The 23,407-nt window shown below is 45.4% G+C and overlaps 1 protein-coding gene across 6 annotated transcripts in view; it reads right to left on the bottom strand.

The window, feature by feature from the left end:
- The window catches only part of DCLK2 (doublecortin like kinase 2), a 498,513-nt gene that overhangs the window by 13,932 nt on the left and 461,174 nt on the right, over positions 1–23,407 (bottom strand). For all 6 annotated transcript variants that reach the window (XR_015309377.1, XR_015309378.1, XM_086962280.1 and 3 more), the window contains 2 exons: positions 17,471–17,567; positions 9,759–9,839 (listed from right to left, as the gene is read on the bottom strand). Coding sequence is in view for 4 of the 6 variants with exons in the window: in XM_086962280.1 (XP_086818406.1) it covers positions 9,759–9,839; positions 17,471–17,567 (178 nt within the window). In the remaining 2 variants the exon portion in view is untranslated. The remainder of the gene's footprint in view (positions 1–9,758; positions 9,840–17,470; positions 17,568–23,407) is intronic.

Genomic DNA, 23,407 nt, shown 5'->3' with positions numbered 1-23,407 from the left:
GTGCCTGTTTGCACAGGGTGGTCACTCCTTGACCACAAGGGAGATGTCTTCAGTCTTCTAGTCAGAACAGAAGGTCCGAGAGTTCTGTATCAAAGTTTCTTTCCAGGATAATCTAAAGTCCAGGGGACACAGCTCCTATACTTATACTAAGCTCAGGGGCTGGATTACCAGCCTAGGTCCCTCCTATGGGTGGACCTGAGAAGGGGGCTGTTACACCCCTTTCCCTTTGTCCAGTTTCGCGCCAGAGCTGGGGCTGGAGTGCCCCGGCAACTGGTTTGAACCGGGCTATGCATGGAGCACCTTGTGTGCCCCAGCCAATGTCTAGATGCATTCACTGAATGCAGCCCTCCCTGCCCCAATACACATAACCCCTGTCTGGGGAGGTGCTGGCACCTCCCTGGACAGGAAACCTATTGTCCAGGCCGCACTTGCCGGAGTTTCCCCCAGCACCAGGTGGTCAGACTCATGTCTGTGGCTGAAGCATCCATTTTGTGATGCTGAGGCTCTGTTTAACTTTAACCGGGTAAAGCAGTAACATACATGTATTTTCCCTCTAGAAGGGTGGAATGCTATCCCCGCCACTAGAATTGGCAGGGGGTAGTATTCCAAAGTGTTTGACACCTTACACGACATGTTTTGATACAGCCAAACCAAAGTTAGCATTAACCGCGAGGATTATATTGCACTTAAGAGTATATGGTATAGCTATATCATAGAACAGCTATAAGGAGATGGTTCCAAAAGCTGCAGAGGGGCTCAGCTCATGCTAGGGCACCCGCTCACATAAAACCAAGCACTCTCCCTCCAGGATTGTCGAGGCCTACCATAGGAGTGGCTTATAGGTGTATATGTTTCTATATGTAAAGGTAGATATAGGTATACTATATCTATGTAAGGGTGATTACACCACCTTACCCAAGCTGAGTGATCAGCCTGTGGTGTCATTTTGGAGGGCCAGCCAGGGGTGGCATAATACATGCTGCAGCTCCTGGTAAGCCTTGGATGCACCTATGCCCTGGGTACCTATGGTACACTATACAGGGGCTCACAGAGGTGACCTCATACCTAATCTGGTATGTACCTAAAGTACATGGAATCAATTTAGAGAGAGAACAGCTGGGCTGTGGGTCTGATTAGCAGGCCCACATCCACACTAAAGTCGAAAAACCAGAGAATCACAGCAAAAAGTAGGGGTGACCATAGGAAGCAGACCCTACTCTCCTACAAAGAGCGCTACATTTGGACCAATAGAGTCTGCATCGTCACATTAATGCCATGAGACATCATGTCTTATCATCTCTGCACCTGACCTAATAGGCGAAATAAAAGCAGCACCACACCATTGGTCTTTCATCCAGGATGGGATCCTGGCGTCTCCTTCACCCATACCTCTCAAGCCGGGGTGGGGGGGGAGTGGGGGGTGGGGTTTGGGGGTAAGCTAGCCTCCATATTAGGGAGGGATCAGTAACTTTTCAGGCATAGTTGAGTTTATAAACCAATGTGTTCTACATTATCAATTCCTCCCTCCCTCTATTTTTCAACCAGTTTACAAAATAGATTCCAGGAACAGGGCCTAGAGAGCCACAAAGTAACACCATTCAAATTACAGCTGCTGCTGAATGTGTTTTAGTTGTTTTTTTCCTTTTTACACATTTTCCAAATATTACAGGCTTTATGGGCTTGTAAGTGCATTACTAAACTATGCATGACAGAAAATAGTCTTTGCAGCAGACACCCAAATACGACCAGTAGTTTGGAAAATACCCTACATTGTGATCATTGATACTGCCTTAATGTACTCACAAATAAACTGTGACCAATGATACTGCCTTTAATATATTCACAAATAAACTGTCACTACAGTGGTCCCCACCTCTATCACGTGACGTCCGGGTTTCAATCCAACCTGCACCCTGAAGAGACCCAGATTTACATAAATTTACTTGATGCTCTGCCTCCGTACAAAAGTGAATATGGAGCCAGGTCTAAAACTTAAGATCAGAAAAAAAAATGAGGTTCGAGAATAGCAGACAAGTCCAGGTTTGTTACGGGTTGGTACTTTCAGTTGGTATTTTGTATGAGCTGTTTTACATTCCCACTGTGATACTTTGCCTACCAGTAATTGGTCTGTTAGCTTGGTTGCTTAGCAACTGTTACTGAGGTTTGAATTGGAGCTGTGAATCAAAGCCTCTTGTTCCTGGGAGATGACCTTAACTTTCATGCCAGCATGAGTCTCAATGATCTAGAGCACCAAGGTTTAAACACTTAAATAAAAGTGACCTCCCTTTGGCACGCGAGGTGCATCCACGCCAAGGCACACTTGCGGTGAACAAAAGATATGGGAGTACCTATGCCATTCAACAAACATAAATCTGGAGAAAAAAAACCCATTAGGGAACTTTTGGCTGCTCACAAAACTGATGAGACGAGAGGGACTGACGACTGAGTCTCTCTAACCCAGCCAAGGGATCTACCTCAGATCACCATTGACTTACAAGCGGAATCAACAGAAGGGGACAACCAGAAGCTATTACAGGATTCTTAAATAGACATACAAGTACCGATTCAGGACTTACACATTCATGAGGTGACACTACAAAAAGGGGAAACTTGACTAGAACAGACAGACAAATGTGCAGAACAAGCACACACACAATACAAACTTTCAGAGAGACCGATTTCCTTGAGCAACGGTGTGGAAAATAGACAATGGGGAAACTATAGTCAAATAAGCAGTATGATTTCCATCGCTGATCTGAAATCTCATCAAATCCCATGTTCAATGACTGTTTCATCACATACTGCAAGATCTGCAATATTATGAACGACTACCAGATCACACGCCTCATTCGTCCTCTGTATTCCAACTCAATAAGAAATGACTGCCCAACACATTCACAAGAATACACACAGCGGAACAAGACATTCTGGAGCCAACATGAAAGCAAGCACAAATGTTTAAAAGCGATTAAATATAACTGTTACAGGATGGATTGGCTGCCACAATGGCCAAGCGAAGCGAAATGAAGGAGGTACGCGATACCTTCAAAAGGGAAAAAAAAAAAGAATACAGATGAGGCTTCCCATTCGAATTTCATGGTGAAAGGCAACGCTCAAACCATCTGGACAAAGCTTGAAGCAAGGACAGTACTGCACCTCAAATTCCAAGACTCTTAGAATGGGTGACGTAGTTGGCCACAACCCACTGCAACATGACTTGCATGGATACAACTCCGCACCAGTGGCGCAGAGCAGTCGGAAGGCTTCGGCCATGACAAAAGAGACCTTTTTAAAAGCTCCTCAGAAAAAAGTTGAGACAACTAGATCACTGTTGAGTAACTTTAAAACTCGTTTTCAAGTTGAAAGGTTCTCAGGGGTGAAGCAAAAAAGTTCAGTACTCGACTAGAACAAAAGAATGCTAGATAGAAGGTAGCGGATTGGAACAGGTGAGAAGGGGGCCCATTTGATATCTTCCCGCTGTCCCATAGCGAATGCCCCTGACCAGGGGTCCTTGACTCCAAATGATGAGCAGCCCCTCTACTATTTCCACACATGCTACTGCAGGTTTCGTTCCTTTTTGTTCCTGTTTTGCTTACTAGACTTGTTAATGCTCTGTTAGTTTATGATATGTGGATTTGAATATCAGGCAACATGTTGATTATGGATTTTTATTACTTATTTTTGTTTTCGCTGGCACACAGCAAGTGACTTTATTGTGCACATAGCATAGAATAGATAGAATTAGAATAATTACACAGAAAATATTTAAGTACACATATAAGGACAGGAAGACCCACAGAACACTACCCAACAGACAACAATGGTAGGGAAGGAAGCTGCATTGGTTCATAGACTCAATGTAGCAAAAAAATTCCGATTGACCGAATGACAAGTCTATAAGACGACCTTGGCTCAGATGGTTACACATGAAACACATTGTGGTAGCAATTCTCCAGGACACTATTTAAAATAGATGACACTACAAGATTGTGTTCACACAGGTACCCTCGGCACATCTAATCTGAGGTACATGTCCTCAACACTAAGTGATGAGGGCCAAGTGAGATGGTGGATGAAATAGTTAAAGCCTACAAATGTATGTACCCAAACACATAGTAGGATAAGATAGAAATCTAGGGATCAACTGTGCAACTGCTAGTGTGCTTTGATATTGGAAATGTGTAAAATGCTACATTTAAATCTTCTTTGAAGTACAAATGTGGCAATCTTAAAAAATCATACAGTGGCCTCGCACAGATTACTAGCGAAAAAATAACCAGTCTATCCCGACGGAACTCATGCTTGCCTATGGTCACGATTTTGGCTCGGAATGTCTGAAGTGCCTCCTTTAAATACAGAGAAAGCCATCATACTTGCTTTTGGGAAGTCTAAACCTTCGATTTTTCTGCAAGCAAAGGTGAAAAACTCTGAAATCGTCCTCTCTCTGCCACATATAACAATGTTAGTGCTCACTTTGAGGACCATCAGATAGGCTCTTACTCCCTTTGTGATATGGTAATTCCTGTCTATGCCCACTTTTTAGGTCTCACCTAGTGTTGCAGTGCGCATTCGCTGCTTGCTTTGCGAGGCATGCAGTATACACTATAGCGGGGAGGCTTTGTTTAAGCTCCGTCCACTCTCCTCCCATCTTTTGGATTGGCTTACATCTTAAATGCTGCCTTCTGATTGGTTTTTGGCTTGTTAGCCCCTCCTCCTGACGGCCATGTTGTGATTTGTATCCTTCCCTGGCTATTGGCCCCTTTACTCCAACACTATTTTCTGCCCTGTGTTCCCCTGCCCCCTGCCCCCTCCCGCAGTCCGTGACTTTCCGCCACCCCCTCACCCTCCCACGCCAGTTTGTGCCTTTCTGGATGCCCGCCCTCCCGTTTCCAATGTAAGAGGTCTCCCGTAAATACGAGTCCTATTGCATTAGAAATGCTAGATTGTCATGGGATTGGCTGGGAGATCGCACTCTTGTTTGGTCTCGCGCGCTGCCGACGGCTATCTTACACATGCGCACTGAACACCTCTCCTCCGTCAGCTGTTTTTCCTCCCCCCCCCCCCCTCTAGGTTTCAGAACGAGGCGAGAGACTCGAGCTACTTTCATTTAAACGCGGAAATGAGAAGGGCTGTCAGAAGAAAACATGCACGTCGGTTGTGTACATTCGCTATCAGAGCAGCCATATTTAAGTGCAAACTTTTCTTATAAGATGGTACTAATAGGGTACTGCCATAATTATTTGAAGCGTGTGTAGGCCCATTTAAAGCACCGGTTTGCTCTATATAAAAAAACATGCATAATGCTTCGATAAAATGGCGCTATGGGGCCGTGCGCTCTCTTAACCAGCCAAGATTCATTAATAAAGCCAACCTTAACTTGCGGCTATAGTCATGCCGGGCAATAACTAACTTATAACTACCAGTCAATTTGTAAGTAGTAGAGAGCCAGGGCTGATTGAGGAGACCGGGCCCTCTTTGAGACAGTACAGTCACAGCCAGGCAGTAACACGCATTAGGTTGGGCAGCGCCTCTCTCAGCTATTGATCTGTACAGCTTCTCTCCCAAAGGCACTGGGCCCCCAGGACAGGTAGGAGAGATTCGGTTGGACGGGCCCCCGAGCTGGCATGTAACAGGCTTTTAAAGGTGCACTGCTGGGAAAAAAATGCGAGATACCACAGAGAGGCGTAGCTCGAGGAGGGTAGGCAGGGAGCCAAGGAAAAGTCATTTCAGAGATTCGACAGCGCCACAGTTAATCCGCCCATTGTTCATTGTCGCCACAAAGCATGACTATTTATAATGGATGCGAGAATAAGCAATTTGCACTATCACCCAATCAGGGACCTGTCCATCCAGCCATACCACGGGATAGTACCATTAATATATTATCACTCCTGCTCTGCATGTTTTTATACAGCCTGTAGGGTGTTTAACAGCCTTGCAAAGCCAAGACATTCTCACATTCGTTATCGTGATATGCAAGGTAATTAACCCTGATAGCAGTTAAAGCCAACAAGTGGCAAATATACTGCCACACTTATAATCACTGCCACAGTCCATTGCAGTAATATGGGATAATGTAATGCATGTGTAAACACTTATAAGATCCCAAAGGCGAGACTGATTGCATTGCAAATGCTTGTTATTTTTAGCTGCATCAGGCTTACAGAACAGGGCTGTATTTCGTGGGCTGTGGATATGGTCATTCCCTTCCAAGATACCAGGTAAGATCCTTGCCCTTGATCAGCCGCTGTTGTCAATATGGTTTGCCTTATGAAATATGAAAGTGGCCCCTCTAGATATCAAAACCCATGAGCATCACATGATTGTTTGGTATGCTCTCACTGGTGCTTCTGGGTGCAGCTCTGGCTATTCGCAGAAAAGTTAAGGTATTTTATCTCTTAATTGAAAGAGTTGGTTATGTTGTTCAGTCTCCTGTGTTTGGTTTGCAAAGTAACTGCGGGAAATCATGTATGCGGCTTTGCTAGGCAGGGCTGTTCACACGTAATCATATGCAACATTTTGGTGGTCAGTTCCATGACTTAAATGAAGCGGTTAGGAGTTCAGTGGAAGTGTTGTCCAATGGGGTTATGGACGATGTAGTGGATTCTCTGAACAATTTGAGTTTACCTCCATTATGCTTCACCCTTCTTCAGCACTTCATCTCACATCAGTAGCCTTATTAGCAACCTTCTATAATTCTTTTTGTGGATGTGTTTGTTTAGGGTTTCTTCCCCCTCTACATTAGTACCTCTGATCCCTTCTCAAATCCTTATATTTGTAGGAAGGTGGGAAGTGTCAAAATGCTACCAGATTTCTCCCCATCTAGGCTCCTTGCCCATATGGGTCTTTGCATACTTCTGCAACTGTGCATTGTGTAGTGTCAGCAGTTGACTATCCATGTGCCTGCAGAGTTCAGATTACTTGCACATGTGGAGATGGTGCTCTTGGTCTCTACTACCAATTTGTTGCTTGGCGATTTTACTCCACGGCCTCCATTACAGGCTTGAACTGTGTCCCTCATCAGGCTAGGAGTACTTCAAGGTACTATTGCTGACACCGCTTTGATGTCTTGCAGTTATTCTGCCGCATGTTTATTAGGCTGTGCCAATGTGTCCTCAGTCTTTTTTTGTGGGTTGATTTTGGGGTGTCTAAGTTCAGTGCGGCTTGTGCCCCAGTAATTGGTTCCCCGACCTTATGTGGTCCAAGGACATAAGCCCCTCCTTGACCAGTATCTCCTTCTGGTCAATGGGAATACCTTAGGCCTTTTTATTAGTATCTTTGAACCAATAGCTGTCCAAGAATGTCACTGTGAGCCATATGTGAGGATTAAGGACAAAGATTAAAACTTACATTTGCTTAACATCTGAAGCAGTATTTAAGAATCATTCATCATACAAGGGTCATCAGTAGTGCATGACTTGTGGTGACTGCTGGGTGGTGTCGGCGGAAGGAAAAGCGCGGCTTCATATAACCCCATATTGTAAAGACTGACAAGGAAATGGACACAGTAGTATTACTCCGAATGCTCCCTGTTACACAGACAAATGTTCCCACCTTCTATTCTTGTTGTGCTGCTTTGGTACCAGGTAGTAATGCATCAATGCAAAAGGAGTTGGGAGGGGAGGGCTGAACCATTTCCTTTACTTTAACAGGCCATCACACTTGCCATTTCTAGACACTGCCTCTTCATAATAAAAGGGCTGTGATCACAAAAGCAGGACACAGCATCATGAGGGTTAGGGGTATATGGCCAGAGCCAATCTCTCCATCACTGCGACAGCAAGGACAGGATACTTTGCTAACGTTCACTGTGTAAAATAGGCAGATTGTTTTTACTGGGGTACCCGCTATACCTACAGTAGAAATAAAATCCCCTAGCTCATTCCCACACCACATCTGTAGCAGTTGTTGTTGCGCCAAGTACAAGGCTCACAATAAGAAACCAGTTAACCAAATGTTGACTTAGAAGCACATTTCCTTTGAATCAAAAGTCCAGTTTGGGGACATTTCACTTTGTCACAGTGCCGCCTTCAATGCAGCCAATACTGAAGATGACAGGCAACCTCTCCCATCACCTTCTAAACACAAAAATGCTGTTCAGTGCTTTAGCTCTTTGACTTATGCATATGAAGCTATGAGCTCCGCCAATTAATTAATAATAAGTGCTGTCAAGTAACCCTGGGCGAAGAACTATGCTGCGCTCGCGTAGTTTGCGAAGTTTGCGCTACTTTGCAGTACGCGAATTGCGAGTAGCACAGGGCAAACACGGGTAGCAAAGCAGTCATTTTTTGCATGCTCGCGTTCCTCAACATCAAGTTGGCGACCGCGAGCAAGCAAAATGATATCCCTGCGAGACTTTTTCCTCGTTTGCGATCAGCAAAATCAAGTTGCGTTCGCGAGTGTGGAAAATAAACCTCCCGGCGAGATTATCAACGCGGGGAGGTCAGGTTTCTCAGGCGAGTGGTCGCATAGGCTCGCGACTGCTTGGGATGAGAAACTACCAGTCCGCGTGGAGAAAGCTACCGCTCGAGTACAAATCTACTCGAGCGGCAGAAAACAGTTGCTTGCACTGTGCAAGATGCGGTTTGCACTGATTGCACAGTGCCGGATGCTTGTCCGCACTGTGCAATCAGTGCAAACAGCATTTTGCACAGTGCACTATGCAGTTCGCGTAACTCGTGTAGTGCAATTCACGTAGCTACGCGTAGCGCTACTACGCGAACTACGCCCAGGGTTACTGTCAAGTCCAAATAGTGAGCTGCCCTAGACAACAGGACATGGGGCCACCAGGCTGGCACCGTTCACAAGGAACATGCGTCACAGTTAATTTCCCTTACGTTGTTTCAAGAGTTGTGTATGAAGAGGCATCCAGGCCACAAATATTACAAGCATTTGGGACCACAATATATATTTGTAATCCCCTTTACACCTGAAAGGCACTGAATGAACAATCTATAGACTGTGAAAGGACTTCAATGCTGGTCTTTTCTGCTTCAAGCTATCCTGGCTGATGAGGATCAATTGTGTGTCTTTTGGTCTTTTCTGCTAGGCTGTGGTTTATGCTCTTGAGATGCTGCATATTACATACCAGGGGTGGCTCCTCCGCAATGGCAGAGCGGTGTTGGCCCACTGCAGAAATGCAGCAGACAGAAGAAAAATAAAATGACAATAACATTATTTTTTACTTCCAGAGTAGCATAGTCTAGGGTGGGCCCATGAGGCAGCAACAGGGGGAGGAGGCGTTGAAGGCACTTAAAGTGCGCATGTCTGTGTGGCCAGCCGTTTTAGGACAGCCAAACTGACATGCGCACTTGGATATCTCCAGGCTGTCCCTTGCTTGAAGAGAACCGCAGTGCTCAGGGGCACAGGCTCCCAAGTCCCTACAGGAGCGTGAAATTGGCCCGCCTGCCCAGTCTCAGCATTTCTTTCATGTTGGGAGTAATAGCATGTGAGAGGAGCTGGGATTGCTTGGAGAGTCTGGAATTCTGGGCTCATGGTGACTGCAGTGCCGGGAGCAGACAGCAGCGAGGTGCGGCACAAGAGTAGAGGATTGCTGCAGCCGGCAGCGAAAGCAAAGTCCTTTTTAAAATTATTTTTTCCCTCCACGCTGCCGCCCCACGTCAGATTGCCAGCAGCTGCTGCTGTTACATACACAGCAAATCAACAATACCTTTAAACTAGTTATCAATATCAACATACCAACCCATTCACTCTCAGTACAGGTTCAATGATCAAAGATGATAAACAAAATCACTTACAGACACCCAAGGGTGAGACAGGATCTGGTCTGCTGTGTACCGAGCTTCGACGTTTACCTGCAGCATCAACCCAATTAACGCCTGAAAAACCAAAGCAAGAAACCACTGCGAGTGAGATGCAGCAATGCGAGCAAGTGCAGCACACGTGGTCAGTTTACATGAGTCTCCATCACATTCATGAGAGGCCCTGGTCAGGCATTGCAGTGTGTAAGGTTCACATGAGTTACTTTGTGTTGGCATAGAGCAGACTTCTCACAACCAGGGTGATATACCCAGCACACTGGGGGCTTCAAGCAGCCATGCAACATGGGAACAGATGTGGATGGATTACACAATATCAAAATACTGAAAGTGAGCTTACAGGTGACTACAGTATCTTTAGCAAATAAGCCTTCTAGCAATCGAGCATGAAGGGGGTATCAATTCATGAAAACAGCATAGCGCTTCTAATTCTTCTTCAAAGCGTTACACATGCTCCTGTTTTCCTTTCAAATGTAGGGGAAGATCGCCCCTACATGCTCTGGATTCTGCAGCCTCTACTTCCTAATTAACTGGTCAGCAGACACACAGCCATAGCATCATTGGAGTGGGAAGAGCACACTTACTGAAAGTAGCAGAGTTATTGGAGGTAGAGTGGTTCAATGCTCCTTTAGCTCTCCCCAAGTCACACATTCTGATAACCGATTAACAAACAAAACAGACCAGGAGGTGGTGAAATTAGAATCTCAACTAAAAAAACAGGACAGCACAGTATTCAAAGAGCTTAAATCGAACTGAGCCAGAGGTGTGTGTTTGCACATTTGCACACTATTATTTTCTGGCCACAGGCACTGAATCTTGGACCAGAATACCTGCACAGATGCCCCTGACGTAAGAGGCACACCCTTGACATACATTGTACATTCTAGATGACATACAGGCTAATCCTGACATAGCAGAGCATTAAATGTGCCATATAGCGTCCAGTCTCGAAGCATTCTGGCAATCTGGCATAAAGCAGCCCATCATACCTGTATATATAATTGGATAGAGCCCATCCTTTACATGCTGTGGCCGCCACTGAATTTGCGGATGCACATTGCATAATGGTAGCACTGGCCCAATGGTCCCCTTCCTCGATTTACTGCGATTATTGTTTTGCATCTTTATTTTTTTTGCATCATTCGTGACCTTGGCACAATGGTGATGCCAATTTGTGCCATCTGCTGAACATCCTCGTACTTAATCATGGTAAATGAACACAAATTGGCACATGTGCAACATTAGAACACACGGCTACTTGGTGAAGTTGTTTATGAACTAAGAATGTATTTACAAAAAAAAATCTGATATTTCAGGCAAAATATTGTGCTTTTTCATAAAAATGTGAAGCTTCGGTTTGTGAGAATGGAGCATATGTATCCACATTAATATTATGTGCTTCGTGGGGCTAGGTCTTTTTTTATTTTTATAAACTGGCAAGAAGTTTTAGGCAAAAGGAACGCATTTCAGAAACCTATTTGAAACGGATATTTTAGGGATAATTCAGGCTGCACATGTTGGTGACTTGGTACCAGAGGTAATTTACTACTTTGGCTGTTATTTGATGATATCTGCATGCATTTCATCTTCTACAATGATGGAACTGTGTAATATGTTACAGTATTCTATTACATTATCAACACTGTTCTCAGTGGCCTCAACTGGTCGGACTGGGTAACCTGCCTCCTACCTGATCCAGTAGGTGCCATTTAACTGGAGAAGCACTGCATTATGGGCTCTGATGTTTACAGCCCGAGATTTAGGGATTGTATCACCTTTGTTTTTCCTCCTTCCCTCTTCCAAGTAAATTCTCATTTATAACATCTGACTGAGAATCTATTTTCAGGGCAGGATGGAAAAATATAGAAAAAGTGGTGTATGCATTTTGAAAAATGATATACCATATCACATTGGATGAAGGAATATTATAATGGAATCACACATACTTTGCTCTATAGCGACGATTTAGAAAACAATGCTGAAAACCCCAGTTTTGCCATCATTTTTTTTTAACTATTCTTAGGTAGGGAGAGCCCCACCTTCCTAAGTGTCGTGTCTTGGAAGATGCGGTCGGCTCACAGATTACAGGTCAGCAGGTGGGTGTTTACACTTTCTTCATTGCTGTAGCAGAAGCGCGTCGCAGCACGTCTGTCCTCTGCCCGGTCCTAGGTTATACTGTCCACTTCCTGTCCATACAGGATGTGGTGTCCAGTGACCTGGTCACTGCCTTGTGACCCACAGGGTCCTAGTGCCCTATCGTCGGTTGTCACCCTAAGGTCACACTGCTACATGTCCCCCTTTGTCACAAACAAAAGTTCTTTGTCACACACAAGAGCTCCTGATACATTTCTGTTCATCATTGTCGCCCCCCCCCCATTTGTTCGCATTGCTTGCTGATACAGGGAGAGGGAGAGTAGTTCTACATCTCTTCAATTAGTCTTTGTGGTTTCCTGCACGTTCTGCTTGGTCTTGTCTCTCTGCTAGTTTCTTGCTCTCTGTTTTCCACTTTCGGTGGTGTTGCCACTGGTCCTTCATCTTCCACCTTGAGCTCCTTGAAATGGGAACTGTTTCTCATTATTCTCTGACGTTCAGATGCTGCCGTCACCATTGATCCTTTTACTTTGGTCACTATTAGCGGATCTTTGGAAAACGGGCTGTCTGACTTCCGTTGTTGTCTCTGTCTCACCACCACCAGGTCTCCTTCGTTGAACTGTGATTCCGATGCGTGTCTCCTGTTATCGGCATATTCTTTAATTTTCCTCTTAGCTTCATGATCTCTTTCCACTATGTCACTTCGATCCGTGCTTGTCTTTGCATCTATTTGAGGCAGTCTTGTTTTGCTTGATCGTCCCAACACCAGCTCCGCTGGGCATCGACCTGTGGAGCTGTGAGGGGTGTTTCTGTAGTCTCTCAGCACTTGACATAGTGCTTGTCCAATCGATATTTGTGTCAGTTTTGCTCGCTGGATGGCTTTCTTTATAGTTCCCATAAATCGTTCGGCCATTCTGTTGGCCTGTGGCCACAGGGGTGTTATTTTCCGATGCTTGATCCCCAAATATTCCATAAATCGACGGAAGTCTTCTCCAGAAAATGGAGGGCCATTGTCCATTTTCAATGTTTGTAGGGAGCCCCAGGCAGCAAATATGTCGTCTAACGCTGGTAATGTGGCACTTGCTGATGTCGACGATATTTCTCTCACAATTGGGAATTTTGAGAATTCATCAATGACCACTAACAGGTATTTTCCAGTCTCTAGTGGTCCATAAAAGTCTGCTGCCAGCTCAGTCCATACTGCCAATGGCAGTTCTGATATTTGCAACGGTGCTGGTTTGGAAGGTGTTCCTGTTACTTGACAGACATGACAGTGTGCTACTTCTTCTTCCACCATGTTGTCCAGTCCTGGGAACCACACTTTTTCTCTCAACATCTTCTTTGTCGCTACAATGCCTCGATGCGACTCGTGAGCTAGTTCAATTGTTCTTTTCCTTAGTCGGTAAGGTACGACACTTTTTGACCCTCATTAGAATTCCGTTCTCAGTTTCAGACAGTTCCTCACTTATCTTTTTGAAGGCCAGCAGTTCTTCTTTTATGACCCCTTCTCCTGCGGGGCTGTTATTGTTAATGTGTCTCCATCTCAGTTGCCGCACTACGTCCCCGATTGCCTGCATTGTCGGGTCTCTTTGTCTCTCGCTCTAGTTCTGCAATCGTTATTGACGCCGGAGTGTTCTGTTTTAGGATGAAATTTAGGTATTCTTCTGCCATGGTGGTGCCATTTTCTCGATGGGGAAGCGGGTGTCGTGACATGTAGTCAGCTGGGTTGTGCTCCTTTCCGGGCTTGTGGACAATTTTGAAGTTGTAGTCCATCAGTCTGATTCCCCCATCGTTCAATTCATGGTGGTATTTTGGCGTTTGGGGTTCCATAGATGGTAACTAGTGCTTGGTGGTCTGTTACGATCATGAATGGCTTCCCATAGAGGAACATGTGGTAGTGCTCACATGCCCATACTACCGCCAGACACTCCATTTCTGGTTGAGAGTATGCTCTCTCAATGTCAGACAGGCTCTTGCTTCCATATGCTACGATCCGTCGTGGCGAGTCTTTTCCATGTTTGTGCTGTGTAAGTATTGCGCCAAGACCTACTGGGCTGGCGTCCACTGTCAATTCGGTGCATACGTTCGGGTCAAAATAGGCCAGGTGGTCTACTGCCGTTACTGACGCCCTTATTTCTTCAAATGCCTTGCTGCATTCTGTGGTCCATTCGAATATTTGACCCTGCTTCGTGAGTTCTCGCAGTGGGGTGCTCACTGTTGCGAAATCCTTGACTTATCGCGCACAATAGCTGGCAAGGCCGAGGAATGAGCGCACTTCAGCTACATCTTTTGGCTCTTTTGCCTTCTCTAGGGTGTCCACTTTGCTGCAATCTGGTCTCATTCCTTTCTTCGAGAAGATGTGTCCGAAGAATACAAGTTCTTCTCTTTCCAATTCACATTTCTTTTCGTTTACTGTTAGGCCCACTTCCTCCAGCTGCGAGCATACTTTTCTCAAAGCTTTGTCATGTTCCTCATCAGACTTGCCAAATACCAGGACATCGTCACTGTAGTTCAGGCTGTTTTTGATTGGTCTAATGATCTGCCTGATCGTTTCCTGGAAGATCTCAGCTGCTGATGATATTCCAAAGCTTAACCACTTGTAGCGAAACAGACATAGGTGTGTTGAGAATGTTGTTATGTACCTTGACTGTTGGTCCAGCTCCAATTGGGGATACCCTTTACATAGGTCTAGCTTGGAAAATCTTCTCATTCCAGTCAGGCAGCTAATCATGTCATCTAGATGTGGCCCCGGATGTTGTTCTCTTTCAATGGCTGTGTTGGGGATTCTCATGTCCACACATATTCTGATTTGTGCAGTGTCCTTTTTTGGTACAGCAACTATTGGGGACACCCATGGCGTTGGCCCTTCAGCCGGTTCGATAATGTCTTGTTCTAGCAGTGCCTTTATTATTTCTTCTACTTGTGGTTGTAGATGGATGGGTACCCTTCGGTGATGCTGGGCGACAGGTTTGACTGATTCGTTGATGTGCAGTGTGATCTGTCGTCCTTTCAGCTTTCCAAGTCCTTTAATTAACTTCGGGTACTCCTGTAAGATGTTTCATTTGCCAGATACGTGATATGTCATCTGTAATAGGCCCATGACCTTCGCTGTGACATTGCTTAGTAAGCATGGTGCGGGAATGTCTCCTCGTAGCACATGAATTTCTTCTGTGACGGTCTTACCTTTGTGTGTCATGGTGTCCGTGAATTTTCCCATGTTGGTTACTGGATTTTGTGCACCCCAGGTAAACACTCGTACACTTGATGGTTGTAGGTGTGGTTTTCTCCTCATTTTTTCGTATTCGGTGGCGCACATAATGTGGCACGTGGCCCCGCTGTCTAGCACAAATTCTGTTTGGGGTGGCCCTACGTCTATGGTCACCCAGTCTGTCTTCTTTATTGACTGCTTATCCACCAGTCTGATGTGTTCTTCCACATGCCCTTCGTCTGTGGACATGAGGTATAGGCGTTTAACTTTCTCTGCTGCTTCTTCTTCTTCTTCTTCATCTCCCGACTCCAGCGACGAGCTCCTTGTAGTCGCTTCCATGTGTTGCACATGTCGGTTTGTTGTTGTTCTCGGTCTCCCTAGCCTTCCCCGTTCATTCTTAAATTGCATTACTTGGCACATGGTGGCGAAGTGGTTGCTTCTGTTGCACTTTCGACATATCTGACCAAAAGCTGGGCACGCTCCTCGATGTGGAAACTCCAACCCGCATCTGTAACACTGGGACCCTTGTTTTCTTGTTGCCTGGTCCTTCAATCAATCAATCAATCAAAGCATTTATATAGCGCACTACTCACCCGGAGGGTCTCAAGGCGCTTTCTTCCAGTTTCCAGTTCGACCCGTGTCTGTCATTCTGTGTACTTGCTCCTCTCTTCGGTCCATTTGTCATGCATGCGCCATCGCCCATGCTTCCGCTCTCGCTAGATCTAGAATTCTTTCTAGCGTGGTTGGTTCCTTCAGTATTCTCGTACGAAAGTCTGTGTCACGACAGCCTTCTATCAATCTTAGGCGGATGGCCTGCTCATTGTCGTATTTTTCAAATTCGCAATGGGCCACTAATTATCTTAGCCTCATTGCAAAGTCATCCATTGACTCCTCCGGTTGCTGAAACGCTATGTTGAAGCTATATCTTTCAAAATCAATGTTTCTCTGAGGATCAAATTTATTTGTCAGACACTTTATTAGTCCTTTGTATGTGCTTGTTTCGCTCTTTTGGAGCGTTATTAGAAGGTCATCCACTTCATCTCCTACTAGATTCAGGAATAATCCTAGTTTTTTTTCTTCTATTACGTCCGTTGCTTCCATGTACCGCTAACATTTCACGATCCACTTCTCCCATCGTATTCCCACCTGTGGCTCTGATACGCTGAATGGCAGGGGTCTGCGATACTGTGCACTTTGTTTGGTCTCAGGCATTTTGGTCTCTTTGCCTTGTTGCACCTTTAATCCTTGGTTTGTTGATGTATTTTAGTGATCTTGTCACCTTCTCCTTATTCTTATTTCTCTGTTCTACTGGTTTTATATTTATTGTGGGGATCTTTCTGTCCCTTTTCTCCCTTCTTTCCACCAGTTCTTTGTTTTTCACTGTATTCCTAGCTTGCCTGTCTTTAAAATGGCTGCTGTGTGTTTCCTTATGGACAGTATTTCTTTCTGTCACATCCAAAATGGCCGCCGGCAATCACGCAAGATTTCGCGATCGAAATCTCGCGTTGCCGGTCTTCAAAATGGCCACCTTGTTAGTTCTGGGCAGCTATTGGCTGATCCTATTATGCCTGCCAAGACTTGCTTGTTCTCGCGAGACCTCGCGCTTGTTTTTTCAAATGCGAGGACCTCGCGCTTTAGCTCTCGGGCACTCGCGCTGACGCTTGGCTTATCGCGATCAGCTGGCTGTGCTTTGTTGGACGCTGTCAGGGTGGGCTCCCGTGTAGCTCCTAGCGTCTTTCCTTTTTCCGCTGCTATTCATCCAGGGTGGGCACCTGGTTTCCTTTGACGATTCTTCTTTTCCGACACGCGATGGTCCACACGTGTGTCCGTTTCCTCTTCGTCGCCAGATGTCGTGTCTTGGAAGATGCGGTCGGTTCACAGATTACAGGACAGCAGGTGGGTGTTTACACTTTCTTTATTGCTGTAGCAGGAGTGCGTCGCAGCACGTCTGTCCTCTGCCCGGTCCTAGGTTATACTGTCCACTTCCTGTCCCTACAGGATGTGGTGTCCAGTGACCTGGTCACTGCCCTGTGACCCACAGGGTCCCAGTGCCCTATCGTCGGTTGTCGCCCTAAGGTCTTGCTGCTACACTAAGGGAGAGGAAGAAGCTTGCCTGACAGCCCAAAATTATTAGACTAGTTCATTTTTCCCATTAAAAGATCTGAATTTTTACTTCATATATGTGAAACTTGTCCTGTAAATGCAGTTTACCCCTGCGTTTTCAAAGTTTTCTTGGGTGAAACACCCTTGAAAGAACTTGTCTCACGTAGCCAGGTTTAAGGTAGATATTTTCACCCCATTACTTTGAAGGTTCACCAGCCACCATTATCCAGATGTGCACAACATCACAAAGGAAACACTTTTACTGGCTACCAATCGCTCATCTTTCTACCTTTGCGCAGTCAGTGATGTTGTCCCAGTAGGGTGTTGGAAACTCCAGCTTTCCGACAAGAATTTGATCAAACAGGTCTTCTTGGAGATTGTTTTCACTGTGTGGAAAGATGAAACAAAGAGGTAAGAGTTCTGATTTAGCGTGCAAAAAATAAACACAACTTCAAGACAAAAAAGAAACATGGACACCAGCAATTTTTAATAATAGTGCAAAATCAAATAGTCGATGCCATAAGTCACTGTCAGTAATATAAATCCATGGAGCTAGCAACACAATAAAATACAAACAATTAAGTAGATATGTTCTTTCTTTCAGATTTTGAAAAAGGTGTAAAACATCAGGTGGTCTTTGCAAAACTAAAATATCATAAATGATTCGGTATTCGAAGCCGATTTATTTTACTGCCCTTTGTGTACACGAAACTTAAATTTTCAAACATCGCAAACAAAGGTGTTACTTGCTGCCATCTTGATCATGGTGGACCTTCCTGCAGGAAGGGTCTGAAAATAAAAAGGTCTGTCCGCACTCGTTGTCCATTTGGAGACAAGTGGGGGGGAGGGGGTGGTAGGTAGACTCCTGGTGAACTGAACTGGATCCTGCTTAGAATCTTCAAACAAAACCTAGCATTCACCAAAATGGAGGCCCGAGGCACTGGGACCAGGGCTTTATTACACGGTGGGTGTTTCTGAATTAGGACGTTGTGGGAGTGAGGCATCGGCTCTATACGAAAAGACGGTACTAACACCATACAGCTGAGAAACCTCTTTAAAAATGGCTATCACATGTTTCCACTCATAGGATTATGAAAAAGTTAGATCCAATCAAAACTAATTTGTCCACTGTTTCTAGATTAAAGATGTGAAATGTGGGGACACTTTAGCATACACAGTAGGTAAAATGTCTGGGGCGTTTATAGAGAACTGTCACAACTACTTTAGCAAGGTTTGGTCTTGATAAAAGTCATAGCTCAGTGTGTGACGGCTTCTCTCCAAGATGCCTTTCAGCCTGATGTGAACAATCCTTCAAAGCCTCTCCAGTTTCATTTCAATCCACATTACGTTGCGTGTCCACATGCTCAGGGGCGGTGGGTGACATTTGCAAGTGGTGGGGCGCAAAGTGATCGCATACAGCACCGTAGCGAGCGAGCGCAGCGAGCGAGCCCGAACCCCAAAAGGGGGGTTTGGGGGGGGTTATACCCCCCAAGAAAATTTTGAAAAAAAAGAAGAAAAATCGTGCATTTCCAAGCAAATTTGAGAAAGCAGGAAGGTTAATAAAGCAATTGTTAAAGTGCAGTTATTACATTAATAGATGGCATAAAATTCATTATGGCATAACATAGGTAGCTGCTTATTCAGTATAACCACAGAGCTTCATACATTCCGTCCTATTACGCTCAGGTGCTGAATTCAGACTATAAGACTTTCATGAAAATCTCAGTTCTAAGAGTAGAAGTGTGTGTGTGGGGGGCTCTCTGTGTGTGTGTGGGGCTCTCTGGGTGTGTGTGGGGGCTCTCTGTGTGTGTGGGGGATCTCTCTGTGTGTGTGGGTGGCTCTGTGTGTGTGTGGGTGGCTCTGTGTGTGTGTGGGTGGCTCTGTGTGTGTGTAGGTGGCCCAGAAATAAATCGGTACAGAAATATTTCACATTAACCGATATCTTAGTAAACAATCATGAATGCCATACAATCAGTAGTATTTACAACAAGGGGTGGTGAGGGACAGAGTCTCTGAATTAAACAGAATACTCTCACCCAGTCAAGAGATCAGGGCTAGATCCAACACCGTTTTTTAGCTTACTGCACCATCCCAGTTTCAGAACCTGGCTGTATGCAAATTAGTCTGTTCCTGTCCCAGTGCATGATGGGAACAGGGCAAACCAAACTACAAAAGCCAATTCTTACACTGGGAAGGAAACAAGCTACCGGGGACCGGTTTCTGGCATTTCAGCCTCTTCGGCCCGGCTTGCTTGAATCCTGATGGTGCAATGAGCAAGGGACTCACATCTGAGTATACCCTTCCACGCTTAGGGTGGACAAAAATATTTACAACAAGGGGTGGTGAGGGACAGAGTCTCTGAATTAAACAGAATACTCTCACCCAGTCAAGAGATCAGGGCTAGATCCAACACCGTTTTTTAGCTCACTGCACCATCCCAGTTTCAGAACCTGGCTGTATGCAAATTAGTCTGTTCCTGTCCCAGTGCATGATGGGAACAGGGCAAACCAAACTACAAAAGCCAATTCTTACACTGGGAAGGAAACAAGCTACCGGGGACCGGTTTCTGGCATTTCAGCCTCTTCGGCCCGGCTTGCTTGAATCCTGATGGTGCAATGAGCAAGGGACTCACATCTGAGTATACCCTTCCACGCTTAGGGTGGACAAAAATATTTACAACAAGGGGTGGTGAGGGACAGAGTCTCTGAATTAAACAGAATACTCTCACCCAGTCAAGAGATCAGGGCTAGATCCAACACCGTTTTTTAGCTCACTGCACCATCCCAGTTTCAGAACCTGGCTGTATGCAAATTAGTCTGTTCCTGTCCCAGTGCATGATGGGAACAGGGCAAACCAAACTACAAAAGCCAATTCTTACACTGGGAAGGAAACAAGCTACCGGGGACCGGTTTCTGGCATTTCAGCCTCTTCGGCCCGGCTTGCTTGAATCCTGATGGTGCAATGAGCAAGGGACTCACATCTGAGTATACCCTTCCACGCTTAGGGTGGACAAAAATATTTACAACAAGGGGTGGTGAGGGACAGAGTCTCTGAATTAAACAGAATACTCTCACCCAGTCAAGAGATCAGGGCTAGATCCAACACCGTTTTTTAGCTCACTGCACCATCCCAGTTTCAGAACCTGGCTGTATGCAAATTAGTCTGTTCCTGTCCCAGTGCATGATGGGAACAGGGCAAACCAAACTACAAAAGCCAATTCTTACACTGGGAAGGAAACAAGCTACCGGGGACCGGTTTCTGGCATTTCAGCCTCTTCGGCCCGGCTTGCTTGAATCCTGATGGTGCAATGAGCAAGGGACTCACATCTGAGTATACCCTTCCACGCTTAGGGTGGACAATATTTACAACAAGGGGTGGTGAGGGACAGAGTCTCTGAATTAAACAGAATACTCTCACCCAGTCAAGAGATCAGGGCTAGATCCAACACCGTTTTTTAGCTCACTGCACCATCCCAGTTTCAGAACCTGGCTGTATGCAAATTAGTCTGTTCCTGTCCCAGTGCATGATGGGAACAGGGCAAACCAAACTACAAAAGCCAATTCTTACACTGGGAAGGAAACAAGCTACCGGGGACCGGTTTCTGGCATTTCAGCCTCTTCGGCCCGGCTTGCTTGAATCCTGATGGTGCAATGAGCAAGGGACTCACATCTGAGTATACCCGTGATGGATCAAGCCCTGATCTTTGGACTGGGCAAGAGTGGTCTGTTTAACTCAGACACTCTGTTCATCACCACCCCCTTTTGTAAATCATACAATCAGTAGTGTGCAGAACACATTTAGATCAATTTAACCAACGCATGACTTTGGCTAATAACAATGTAAAGACTTCGAATTTCTGACACTAAAACACACTGAATGGTCATCAACCCAAAATCCCAGAAATATTAAGTTCACATTAAAAAGACAAAAGGTGCCAAATTAACCAGTAGCATGCAACTCGTTTTGCTCAGGAACAACATTATAAAGTGCAACATGTATAACAGCTTATCACAGTCACCTGGGGATCACTTAGTCAACCTTATTAACAGGTCAAATTTCCATCTCCCACTTGACCATGCCCAATCATCCTCATATCATCCTCATAATGCGAGCAGGTCTCAGGTAATCAACACGGTCCCTCATAAGTTAAAAGCATAAAAAAGAGGATTACAAATAACAACAATAACTTAGCATTATTATTGTTGGTCAGAATTAGGCGTGGTGCTTTAGTTTAAGTATTTTATTGCTTTGGCTACAGTATGTTACTACCTTGCCCCTCCCTACACAATCTCTGCAGCTCCACCGGGGGAACATACATCTCAAGAATTGAGGTGTCCACTATACCATGGGGGCAGTTGGATCTGTAATAGCGGCACAAGCAGTGTTTGCCTTTAAATCAGTTTACTTGTTGGGGGAGTTCTAGCCTATAGAGGCTTCCTCAGAGCAGTTTTATGCTCATAAACCACAGCACTGCATGCACATTACAGGGCGGAACAACTCCAGAGCCACCACTTTCAGCCGTGTTACATAGTGATCCCAGTGCCAGATGGAAACTACAGCTGTGCACAGAGCCCGTATAAAATCAAACAGATGTGCAAAAAGAGCCCAGTACAAGGTTTGAAATGTACAGACGCACCTGAAGAGCTCAGTGCCGGATGGAAACCCAAGAGGCTCAGTGACGGATGGAAGACACTATAGTGAGCTCTGTGTCTGGAGGCTGGATAGACCCCCTACAGAAGCACAGTGACCCCAGTGCCAGATGGAAACCTCTGCTGTGCACAGTGAGCCCGGAGGCCGTATAAAAACGAATAGATGTGCATAAGGAGACCAGTACCAGGACTGAAACATGCAGACACCCGTGGTGAGCACAGTGCCGGGTGGAAACCTGTAGGTTCACGGATCCCAATGCCAGCCTGGATATCAAGTGACATGCACAGTGAACCCAGTACCGAACTAGAAACCTACCACCAGGTACATGGAGCCTGGGACTGCGCTGGAAACCCACTGGCATGCACGTTGAGTCACCTACCCAGGTGGTAACCTACAGACATGACTGGGGAGCCCAGCACCTAAGTGGAAACCTTTAGACAGGGGGCACCAGCCCAGTGCCCAAAAGGAGACCCGTAGACACCCAAGGGGGATCCCAGTTCCATTCAGGTACCACGTGCAGTGGGCCACTGCCTGTCGCTTGCCAGCTCGGTTAGCATTTCTTTCAGGAAATCCTGCAGTCACAAATTTCCTCTGTTTTATGTAGAGAACAGAGCTTTACTTGTACTAAAGGAGGCTCCTTTGTTCTTTGATTGAACGCCACATCTTGCAGTCTAACATTTTTGCTAATCCGAGGGCTTGTGTCAACTTGACATGAGAGAATTCCCAGAGCATTAGGGAATCCTTGCTGAGTCTGCGCCCCCCCCCCCCACCACCTTCCCAAGGGCCCGCATTCCTCCACCCAAATCCCCAGAAATAATCACGGACACCTTAAGGCAGCCATTCAAAGCATGAGAGGCTGGAAGAAGTAAAGTACTGACTGTGGCAAGCATTAGATTACATGGGACACAACCATGAAGCGGCCTCCACCCACCGCTGCCATTCCACTGAACACACCTCTTCAAGCGGAGTGGGAGATTACAGGGTAACAACATTAGCCTACCACAAACGTGTTAGCTAAAAATGGAGGCCGAGCTGAAGACGCCATGTTTGATCGCTAGCACAGTACTAGATCCCATCATATTTAATGAGAGTGTACACCCCTTCAGACAACATCCTATAATAGAAAACTGTAAATCATCCAGTAAAGTGAGTTGGTTTCAAAGCTCCTGGTTTTTAACCCAAGACAATGTTTAAAGCAGAGGCAAAGTCTAACTTTCAGCGTTCACAAGGGGAAGTTACTCCTAGTCTTAGATTTACATTATTTTTGCCTTGTTAGAGCAACCGAGAATGACAAACATTTTTGATAAAGGAAAAGACTCCAATGTTTAATTACATCCAAGATGTGCACGCTCTCAGCCCCATCCCTGGTATCGTGGCATATATGACGTACACGTTTTCAGCTTCATGTTCGATTTAATAACAAACCACAAAGTGCACACGTTTTCATCCTCATCCTTAATGCAATAAAATACCACAAGGTGTGTAAGATCCAAACCTCATTCCTGTTGTTATAACAAACTATAATGTGTGCAAGCCTTTGTGGTGCAATTTCATTTACAATGCATATGTAAATTGT

The sequence above is a fragment of the Lissotriton vulgaris genome, chromosome 3_1 (genome assembly GCF_964263255.1).
Source record: "Lissotriton vulgaris chromosome 3_1, aLisVul1.2, whole genome shotgun sequence".
In the NCBI taxonomy this organism is placed as follows: domain Eukaryota; kingdom Metazoa; phylum Chordata; class Amphibia; order Caudata; family Salamandridae; genus Lissotriton; species Lissotriton vulgaris.
Note: the sequence above shows the minus strand (reverse complement) of the source record. Positions and strands in the feature narration are given on the sequence as shown.